At 48.4% G+C, this 11,150-nt stretch overlaps 1 protein-coding gene across 2 annotated transcripts in view; it reads right to left on the bottom strand.

Annotated features, from left to right (window-relative positions):
• Positions 1–7,606, bottom strand: part of PLCB2 (phospholipase C beta 2) — a 36,413-nt gene extending 28,807 nt beyond the window's left edge. Inside the window, exons 1-3 of one of the 2 annotated variants that reach the window (XR_008966415.1) lie at positions 7,152–7,606; positions 3,388–3,465; positions 1,808–1,876 (exon numbers count right to left, since the gene is read on the bottom strand). Coding sequence is in view for 1 of the 2 variants with exons in the window: in XM_057382631.1 (XP_057238614.1) it covers positions 1,808–1,876; positions 3,388–3,465; positions 7,152–7,235 (231 nt within the window). In the remaining variant the exon portion in view is untranslated. The remainder of the gene's footprint in view (positions 1–1,807; positions 1,877–3,387; positions 3,466–7,151) is intronic. The other variant, XM_057382631.1, reaches the window with a different exon arrangement.
• Positions 7,607–11,150: the final 3,544 nt, after the last annotated feature.

Below are 11,150 nucleotides of genomic sequence, written 5' to 3' on the forward strand. Positions count from 1 at the left end.
TTCCTTCTGCCAGACTACCATCCCTCCTACTCAGATGCTCTGCCCCCAGCACTTCATTCCTTTGTTAATCCTGCTTCTCTTCCATAACTTTTCTAGTTCTTACCTAATTTGAGTACACTAGAATTGCACATAAATATGGGTCCTTTTGGGGTGGACACACAACAGCATGACTTTCTAATTATCTCCTTTTAATTCCTAATATACAGTTTACTTTTACGGGGCAAATACTGCTGAGCACTACATTATTTTACCATACACCCATGATATTTTCTGAGTAGCAACAGTTAACTCAGGCCCTGTTATTACAGAATGATGAGGGATTTTTTTTTATGTGTGCATTGCCTGATTTTTATCTGTATTAAATGTATCACTCATTAGGTCATCCAGTCAATCAGCAATTCAAGGTCTTTTTGCAAAGCAGCCTGATTTTATTACCCCAAATAACTCTGTGCCACTGACAAACCATCTTCTCCTGGTACTCTCCAATTAGTCTTCCTTAACAAATTCCTAAAATCCAGGACATTTCTCCACCCTCCTGTTGCCATCAGGACATCCACCCATGGCCTCACAGTACTTCTACCGGCAATTTATCATCTGTATCAAAGATCAACTCATTTTGCCAACAGGTTATTCCTCCAAGTTTAACCCTCTAGAAAAGAGTATCTCACACTTCTTTAAGTCAGTCTCTTCCTTARTGTGTTGCACCTGGACAGCAGCACCAACTCTAACTGCCCCAAATATTTTATTCTCTCAAACGAAAACCCAATCTCCTGAGAGCTTTTTTTAAGCATCATTCCCACAAAACAAATTGCAGGCAAACTTTTAGGCTCATTGAAAACTCAATTGTGTTCCATCCTAGTGAATTTCTAAGGAGAAAGGCAGTTTCTCTGAAGGAAATATGTTTTTTAAGAAGATGCATACTGTTCTGGAGATCTGCTGTGCCTGTAGCACCCACCTTATAATGGTATTTTGAGAAATACTGGTCTTGGGGATCTCTGAACACACATTTTCAGAACAGATTGAGAAAACAGCCACAGAACTTATGCAAAAGCTGCTTGAGGCTCCACAAATATTGCAAAACCTTCCCCTTTCGCCTTAGAGAGTCACCTGTGTCACCACGTGACCCATCCATCAGCTTTACTCCTTTGGTCCCTTTTCACCTTAGAATTTTACTGCTGTTTTCTGCTTGCCTTTTCCACATATGGAAAAGTTAAAAACAAACAATAAAAAGTCCCAGAAACAAAGTCCTAATGAGAACTGCAGGAAGCTTCAATTGTAACTGAAATCAAGAACAAAGCCCTGATCACATCAAATGTAAAATATATGCGGAAAAAAATAAACTGTTTTTTTAAAACTGCATTTTCTTCCCTTTAAAGGGAAAAACTTTATCACACACTGTTGGAATGGTGTTGTAACTCCAGGTCTGTGGGTATCCTGACCTAGCCTGTGCATTCTGACACAAGAGCAGCTCTGGTGACTCAGTGCAGGAGCATCGCAGGACTTACCAGTGCAGCAGGGCACTTGGAAGGGGAATTGATTTTCCTGGCTTTCTRGCATATACCTTCCAMTGAGCCCATCTACCRTAGTCTGGAAGTGCCACTTTTGGGYGCAGAGAGGACCCCTGGTTGATCAGGGACAAGAGCTAAGATGGCTTTTCTRTATTTACATAGTGGTGATGTAAGAAGATGAGATCCTCTCTACCTTTTTCCTACAGAAATCCAGGACAAACTGCCTGAGCTCCTGCCAAAACCACAGRCAGCCCAACCTTTCCACTGAAACACCAGACAGAAAGAAGCTATGAACTCACCTTGGGTATTTTGGCAAATCGCCCCACTCGGGTGTCTCTGATGCTGGTGATATCYAGAATTTCCCTTTCCTACAACAGAATAAGGACAAGGAAAATGAGGAAAGACAAAGGAGTAAGGAGAGCACTCCATGACAGAGCCCTCAGAAGCTGTAAAGGAGGTTTGGGTTAGTGTCTTTCCCTGTGRAAGCGCTCTCCCAGCAGGAACAAGGCAGGCAGGGAAGCCATTTCCATGGAAGACACTGCACAGCCTTCCCCAGGCAGCCCCTCCACACTMCTGGCTTGTTGTCYTGTTTGTTCTTTTAATATCCAACCTGAATTTCCTTCCTCTGTTACTAATTTTTCTTACCATGGGTCTGGAGAACAAATTATACTTGTTGCAGCAGATAATATTTCCCAAGACCTCAATACAACACAATGTGGATGCCATGTCTTCTGGCTGTATCCCCATTTTCTTGTTAAGCAGGAGAGCAATTTTACTCCTAATCCCACTACTTTCTGAGTCCCTRGTGCAAAAGCAGTTCACTTTACTTTAGCTGCTAATCAACAGCATTTTCCAGGAATCCAAGACTCCTTCCAGTCTGTGTTTCCTTGTGGCAGCTATGCTTCCTTCCCCCAGCCCCCTTCCCAGGTATCCCAACAAAGTATCTCCCTTTCCACGGTAACACCAGCTGCCCTTGGCTCACTTTGTGCTCCACTTCTTCCTGCTGGAAGCCCTAAAGCAGAAATTCTACCGCCCAAGTGGACCTTGAAAGCAGAACAGGAGTGAGAGAGACATCGAGGGGTGTGACAGTCCCAGTCTTGTGACACTGCTCGCTGTTGCAGTGCCTGATCCCAGCTGGCACTGGGCACAGTCTCTGGAAAGGCAGAGCTCACCCACACCCTCAGGTCCCTGGCCAGGGCCTGTGGAGGACAGTCTGACTCTGCCACAGCATGTARGTCAGGCAGAGGAAGTAGAGCTGAACCACAGCTCTACTCTTCTGCTCTTGAAAGCAGAAGTAAGCCCAGCCTTCCACCTCCCTCTCCACTTGATGCTACTCATCAGTGGGGAACTGAAGTCTCTTTCCTTCATGTGTTGCCTCTCCCTCTCCTCCAGCAGCTGGCATTCTGTGCTTTGTTCCAGCAGCCTGCACACATCACCCTGAGCACAGCTCACTCACTCTCCAGTCTYCCCTACATCACTRTGGCCRCTACTTTTTAATTAGAATGTCTAAMACCCCAACGAGTCTGTTAATGGCCCTGCTGTACACGTTGGGAGAATCCTGTATCTTGCAGGGTGACAGGGATATCAGCACAACTGTTCTCTGTGAAGTCCTTTGAAGGACATGAATGAGCTGTGCAGGAGTCAAAACACCAGCATGACAGGAACAGAGGCCACACTCACACTTTCCGTTCTTGCTCTTTCCTGGTACTGTGAAAACCAACCTGCCACTGACTTATTCCTGCTCCTTGGGAGGGTGTCCTTGCTGAGAGGAATGAGCAGTTTGCTCCCAAGTACAGGATCATGCTTTTGTGGCGTTTTGATCTCACACCAACCTGGGCCTGGCTGATTGGAGCCCAAGCTGTGCAGTCTCAGCACTTACCGTGCTCTGATGGGTCCAGTACACGTAAAAGCCTTTGGGATCCACTCGGAGAATCACAGGAGAAGCAGTTGATGTTTCCTAACAAAAAAATAAAACAACAAAAGAAAGAATGTTGGCATCTTGGGTGACTTGTAGAAAACATCCTAGGACAYGAGGTTCCTAGTTCAAATATGAACCTGGGCAGGTGAACACCCTCTGGGATTTATGGAAATTAACCCAAGGATTTTAGGACCTCTCCAGAGTGACAGCGTGAGACTCTGGAAGCTGAAGCCCAAGTCTCACCTGACCCGTGCATTTAACAAGAACAGCTCTCTTAGAGCTTTCTGCACTAAGAGAACAAAGTATCTGGAGATTCAATTGATTGCAACAACAAGGCTGGTGAAGGGCCAGTGTTCCAAGCCCTATGAAGAGTGGCTGAGGGAGCTGGGGTTGTTTAGCCTGGAAAAAAGGAGGCTCAGGGGCGACCTTTTCACTCTCTACAACCTGAAGGGTGGTTGTGGTCAGGTGGGGGTCAGTCTCTTCTCCCAGGCAACAACCAAAAGAACAAGAGGACACAGTCTTAAGCYKTGCCAAGGGAAGTGTAGGTTAGATATTAGAAAAAAAATTCTTCACTGTAAGGGTGATCACACATTGGAATTGTCTGCCCAGGGAGGTGGCACACTGTCCCTGGACACATTTAAAWAAAGCCTGGAAGTGGCACTCATTGCCATGGTTTAGGTGATGAGGAGGTGTTGAGCCATAAGCTAGACCTGATCTTGAAGGTCTCTTCCAGCCTAGTTAATTCTGTGTGCGATTCTGTGTGTTTCATTTGAACAGTCTTCCTTCACCTGCTTTGTTCTTCAAGCTCAGGAGTAGCCAAGGCCAAGCACAGAGAACATTCATCCGTGGCAACTTCCATGCAGGTTCTYATGCTGATTATCTGGGCTCCTAGTCAGGAAAGCTTCAAGGAGGGGGCCATCAATGCAGCATCRTTATGCTACTTTAAGTGAAAATTCTGAGACTCCACAGACTGTCTCTACACAGACCATCCAAACACACACACCAGAGGTGCTGATCCTGAGCCCCACGCAGCCATTTCTGGGAAGGCTCCAAATTCAATTCAGGAAGCTGAAACATCTCACTGCTGAGATGAAACCAGTAATGAAATTTAGAAGTTGTCCTTGTCCCTTGACCTCAGGTTCTTCAGTCTGTTACTCAGACACTATACTACTTCAGTCYAGAGTGTATCTGTATTTTCAGGCACCTCCATTTCCATACTCAATACTGACAATAAACTGCTCAMTCCCCCTTACGTGGTCCTTTTATTCCCTCCTGTCCTCCTCCTGCTGTGTTCCAGGGCCAGTGCTGGCCTGCCCATCATCATGTCCATGTTGCCAGAGCTCTTGGCTGACTCCCTGCACTCGTGGCCTTGGAGAGCAGAACAGGGCACACAGTACCAGCAGAGTATTGTGCCATGTTCTAGATTACCCTTATCTCCCACAAAGCAGCTTTCTGGGGGGCAAGCTGAGGCAGCAAGGAAGCTGCTGCCAGCCGGGCTCCTGGGCAGGGCCGGGGYTGCTTGGGGGTGCAGACAGGCTCTCCTGTGGGCACCTCTCAGCAGCTGAGCTGGCTGCTGCCCACTGTGTGGGGAGAAAGCAAACACTGTCTGCTAAAATCCTGTAAGCCACAATCTTTCAGAGACAAGAACAGTTCTGCCTCTACTACAAGGACCCAGAGTCAGCATAGAGCCAAACCCACACCCATCTGCCCCACTCAAGAGTTCAGCTACTACCCTGTGTCCTACCTGGGGTTTTGACAGGGTTCCTGGCTGGTTCTTGAASTCAGCTACCACCCATGGAGACAGTGCCTTACCAAAGCTGGACAAGGTGAGGGCTCWGCCAAAAAAGYRWRSSYWYRCTTTTTTTGCTGGAAGGCCCYRGTTCAGTCCCAAGCTGAACAATGATGKAAGAGGCCAATCTGATCTTCCTGGACTCCTTTGCCTCACTTATCATGGAAGGGGTTCAAAACTGTTACCAACAGCAYAGTCAGTTCAATTGAACAAGACACAAAAACCACAACACTCATGAATTCTAAAGCATGGCAATCCTGCAGTCTGGAGCTCTCACCATCATCCTCTGCAGCCTGTTCTAACCATGGATTGGGAAAGCCSAGTGCAATGGAACAATGTGACCAGAACAGCCCACTCATGGAGAARCCTTTCTTAATTGGTGGAGATCAAGCCTGTAAACTACTTAGTTGAAGCAACCTTTTAGGAATGTTTACAAATACATAAACCTTAGAGAAAGATSCAGACAGGAATTGAGCTCACTAACCAACAGCTGCAGCAGCAAATAAAACTTAGTGAGTCTTRGAAGCCCAATTTGACTCACCTTGGGTTTCAAGGGAACCTATCTCAGGAATACCCAGTGAAGTACTTAACAGTTTTTAGGAGAGTGATCCCCAAAGACTGAACACAAAGTCATCACCAATTTTAGGCAAGTTTGGCTACTGTTGTTCTGAGAAACCAGATCCCTGATCAAATTCTAAGAAGCCCCAAGTGCACTCTGCAGGCAGTGGGCACACAGGAAAGAGGAAGGCTGTCACAGTGTCATCCTCCTGTTTATGCACTGCTAATGGAGCAACTGGCAGTGATATTCCAACCCATATTTCTCACATCCATCCCTTCTACCAGCTGCACAGTACACTGCTCTCATTTCTCAATGCCACTGGACCACCTCTCTGATGCTGCACACAGGTGATCCTCTCCCCCACACACTCCCTTGGGACTTAACACTCTATTCCAGCTTCAYATCCACAGAAGTGCTAATCCCTCCTGCACTGCTGGTGCAGGCTCCTTCTGATCATCTCATTTGCAACACCATATGAACTGTCTCCCCAGAACCCCGTGAATAATCTTAACCTGGGCTCCCCCTTTTATGAACACTGGTGCTCAATAGCGGACAATCCATCTCCAGACAACACAGATGGGCAGCTGCACTCCTGCTCAGCTATGCGAGTACTGGGGTGAACACTTCTTTGCCTTCTTAGAAAGTGAAGAGGGGAAYCCTTACATTCCAATGAACTGCTGCTGTTCTACCCTTTCTTCCCCTCACAAAGAAAGGCAGCGACAGCAAAGCAGCTGTTTTGAAGGTAAAGAGGACAATGAGCTGGAGAGAGCAGCAGCCTCCTGCAGCACCCTGGGGCTCCAGCCCTATTAAAGCAGAGGCCCTTTGCTGCTCTGTCACCAWACACTCGGGAATTCCCAGACCCAGGGACTGGGCAGCGTGGGAGGCCATGGCTCACCCCACATCCACTCAGGCAGCAGGGCCATAAGAGGAAGCAACTTGGAGCCTGATTTCATCTGCAAAGTACAGTGGGAACTCTGCTCTGGAGTAAATCCTACCCCCTCACACTCTTCTAAAAAGTCCAAATGTGGCATGTGAACCTCACCCCACAGAGACTACTGGCAGTGACCACCTTCCCAAGGGCTGGTGCCCTACCAGAGGCCGTACACACGGACCCAGTGCACACTCACTCCATTTGTTTCCATCCTCCACAAGAGGTGCAGAAACCCTGTCCCCAACCCCTTACCTACCCCACTTTGACTTTAGTCGTCAGCTTTGCTGTTTTTCCCAGTTCCCTCTCCCTGCCCAGAGATCTCTCTGGGCTCTCAGGTGGGACACCACACCAAACACAGGCTCCCAGCCTCCCCACAAACCATGACCCAAGCAGTGTCTCCCTGCCACCACAGACACAGCTTGGGGAAGGAACACCCCAGTACTCACATCATCCCATTTGATGAAGCGCTCTCCCTTGCACAGGTACTCCTTCACCTCTGGGGGCTGCAGGACGGAGTTCAGCATGGACATGATCCCACAGATGTGCTTCTCAGCTACCAGAAGCAAAAGCAGCTGCACAGTTCACTCCGCCTTGGCCCCYTCTCCTCTATCTCTGCCTCTCACGTGGCAGGGCGTTCTGCCATGGCCACTGTTGGCATCAGAGAGCAAACAACCTCTTATATCCCAGCCCAATTTAGGAGGGGCAGGGACAGGCAGGCGAGGAGTGATGAATCTGCATTGTAAATCAACAGCTCTCCAGGCAAGCAGAGCCTCACCCAAGGTCACCCAGAGGAAGGCTGGCGATGGCTGGGGTGCTCGTGGCCACACACATCCACCGTCCCTCCAGGAGGGATCCACTTCTTGGAGCTGTGCTGGTGAGGCACCCGGCTCAGTGAACTTCCGCAACTCAACTTCCTTAAATGCTCTCTTGACGAAGTACAGGCATTGCCAGAAACACTCCAACTGTTTCAGCAGCTGTGGTTACAGAGCAGCACAGCTCTAGCTACAAGCAGACTGCCCCCTTCATGCAACAGGCCGGATGTCCCAGGAAACAAACTCATTCCTTGCTCTGGACAGATTCCATTTCTGGGGCCGCTCACTGCACTGTCCAGTCTTAAACAGTTTTCCTTTCTCTTATGGGCTCTTCTGAATGTCAGCCTCAAAGTGAGGCAGACCAGCAGAGCAGCTGGAAATTCCCCAGTTGAAATAAAACATTCCCAGAGTCCCGAGGAATTGCACTATTCTCCGGATTCACTTGGGCCTGCAGCAGATATTTGGGACACAGAACAGAAGAGGTGGGCAAAGTGTGGATTATAGTGACAAGGCTGCAGAGAAGTGACCAAAAGCAGAACAGGTTAAAGGCAAACGGCCAAAACGAGTCTCTGCCCCTGACCTTGGAACAAAGGAATTCCATGTGGGCAGCAGAGGAGGAAAAGAGTTCTGCTGGCTGATGGACACTGGCAGACCTGGAGAGTGGCTTATGAAAAGGCCTGAGTTTAATCTTAYGGGCAAGATCAATTTTAGTCAGAGGCAGAGCCCCACAGCTAATTACAAGTGGAGATAACTGTGGTATGATTGCTGTGGATTCCCAGGCACACGGTGGGGTGTCATCCTCATCTCCTAACAAAGCCAAGGTGTGGCCATTGCCATTGCTCAGGGACARGGTGCTGGCAGAAGCAGCACAGACCCCCTAAGAAGGGTGGTACAAACCCTGCTCCCATGCAAGGGGAATCAGATACACCTTTACCCCATCAGGGCTGGGAAGGAATAAGTCTGGTACTTTGGAACAGCCTGGAAAACAGGGGGAATGGTCACTGAAGGAATTCGGAGGGCATTCTCGGGTATTAGTGGCATGAGAGATTAAGTGGTACTGTAGCAAGTGCTCCAGCTGTAAAACTATAAAGGCAGGAATCAGAACTCCTGCTGAAGGAACACAGAACCCTGAGTAAACCCAAAATCTTTTGTCTTTGAAAGGTTTACTTGCCAAAAAAAAAAAACAACAAAAAAAAAAACCCTGGGAATAAGAGAACTTCCAGATTTCCAGCTACCATGGCATTTTCTGCACTTATCAATCTTGCCTGTACAGGAACTGGCTGTCCAAGGGAAGGCTCTATTTCCTTAGGGTCACTGGGATATTCCAAGCCAGTGTCATCAGGATGCCACACTCAGGGAAAGTGGTTAGTCCCAAGCAGAGAAGCAGTAGATGAGAGAGGGTGTAGTGAGGAGTGCAAGTTCTCTACACTTGCCTGATCCCTTCTGCAAGGCCACAGCAGCTTCTGGGCTGCTTCCCTTTAAATTAGGAAGCAGCAGTGGAGAGAATAGAGAGCATCAATCTTGCTCAGARGTGCCTACAGTCCTCCCAGCCTCTGGAACAGACAGCACTGCAGGAAGGCCCTAGAGGTCACAGCTGTGAAGCAGTGAGAGGTGGGATAAGCTTTGCCAGCTGGCACTGCCAAGGGCAGGTGAGATCAGTCATAGCTACTGGATCCTGTGGCTTGACTGATATTATCAGAGTTATCACAGCTTTGTGAATCAAGTGTGCCTCCTGCCAGAACCTTCTTGCCAGGGCCTCACAGAGAGGCTGCTTCTGTCCTTCTCCCACACCCAGGTATTCATCAGTTTTCTCTGCCTCATCAACAAACAAAGTAAGCAAGAATCCTGCCACAGCTTCACTCACAGGTCATTCAAGGTCAGCTTTCCCTAAGGAATAAAACCTTAATTCCATAAGTAATAAAATCATAACTAAGACCCAACCAAACACAAGTAGCATGAAGAGCACTGCCCAAGCTGGTGGCTGCCCTGCAAGGCCACGTGATGCCCAATAGCAAGGGCCAAGCCCCCTTTTGCACAAAGGCTGCCACAAAACCTGCAGCTCCCTTCCTTTTGCYCACCCAGCCTCCTTATCTTCCACTTCACACTCCGTGCTCTGTGGGAGCCTCTGTCCCTTGCATGCAGAGATGGCTGATGGAGCCTTGATAGGACAGAGCAGCAATCCAGCCTTCTGCAGAGAGCTTCAGCATCAGAGCAGGTGGGACCAACAACACTTGAGCAGTATTTGTTTATTCCAAACATCCTTTATTTTCTCTCTCCTGGAAGGCCCATCACCTAGTGTACACTCATCCCATGTCCCTCTGTCTCCTTGCTTTCTTCCCATACCTTCAACACCAGGTGTCCCACCACTTGCTCCAACAGTTTTGATGTGCAAACATTTCTCTCTCTTTTGTTTAATACCCCTCATTCTCTGCCTGTGCTACCTATGCAGCAGCCTGTACCTGTCTCAAGGTGCTTGCAACAGCAAGGCAGGCAGCATCACCCTTCCAACAAGGTTTAGGAGACAAGGTTTGCAAACAATGATTTAAGCCCTGCTGTTAAAATCCCCGATGGGATGGCTCCTGACTTCCAGCAAATTACTCCGTAACCCCCACCCCAGTTTACTCCTGGCATACAGAAAATCTACAAGAAACTTCTCCCAGCGCTGTTCCAGGAAAATTGCACTTTGCCATGTGTAATGCTGTCCTCTAGTGAAGAGCTGTGACACTGCACATCAGCAGTGAACTCCCAGCTCTGCAAATGCCAGCCCATCCTGCTGCTCCTGTGGCTGCTCTGCCCTCAAGAGCTCTGGCAATCCGGAAAGGATTAACGATACCATTAAGACCACAAAGCCAATATTTTCTCACCACCCTGGAGAGCAGAACTGCTGGGTATGTGTACAGGGGTATATTTTGTGTCCTGTTTTGAGCCCAAACCACAAAGCCATGGACTCCTGACAAGCTCTCAACATGACTCTTCAGCCTGCAAAAGTCAGAGGGCAGTGGGCTGTGACGCAGAGACAAGTGGTCACAGATGCCACAAAGCCATAAAAGCAGTGAGGTCTCGTGCCAAAAAAACCAAACCAAGAAACTATCTGTCCAGCCACCATGACATGGTTGGGCCCATAATTAACTGCTCCCTGGGCAGAGTGTGCTGTGTTTACAGCACTGACAGATTTCAGTGTATTCCCAAGCAGCACAGCGTGTGCTGCAAACAGGATCACACCATATTTAAACATCCCATACATTCCTGCAGTGCCAAGTCACTGCTGCTCAGGGCTGGCTGGACCATGCCATTCCTGACTGCTGGGAAAAGAACAAGACTTTCCAAGACMGGTCATTAACAGGAAAGGAAGAGCATGAGGAGCACCAGCACACAAGCAACATGGCCATCTCATGGAACACTTCAGCAGCAGAGTAAGAACAGGAAAGCAACTTGTACCACACCTGGAGGTGGATGCAGCCAGTTCTCCCCTGTATTCACCTCCAATAAAAAACACTGCACAGGAAATCAGGGTATTAGGGGAGGAAGCCCCATTCTGTTCTTAAGCTCATCAACATTTCCTTCCCACTCCACCAGCCCCACTTACTCCAACTGCTTTCCCACTCTGCTCACAAAGCTGAACAGGTATCAGCC

Source organism: Malurus melanocephalus, unplaced genomic scaffold, assembly GCF_030028575.1.
Source record: "Malurus melanocephalus ecotype Western Australia unplaced genomic scaffold, MMel_1.1 scaffold_577, whole genome shotgun sequence".
NCBI classification, from domain to species: domain Eukaryota; kingdom Metazoa; phylum Chordata; class Aves; order Passeriformes; family Maluridae; genus Malurus; species Malurus melanocephalus.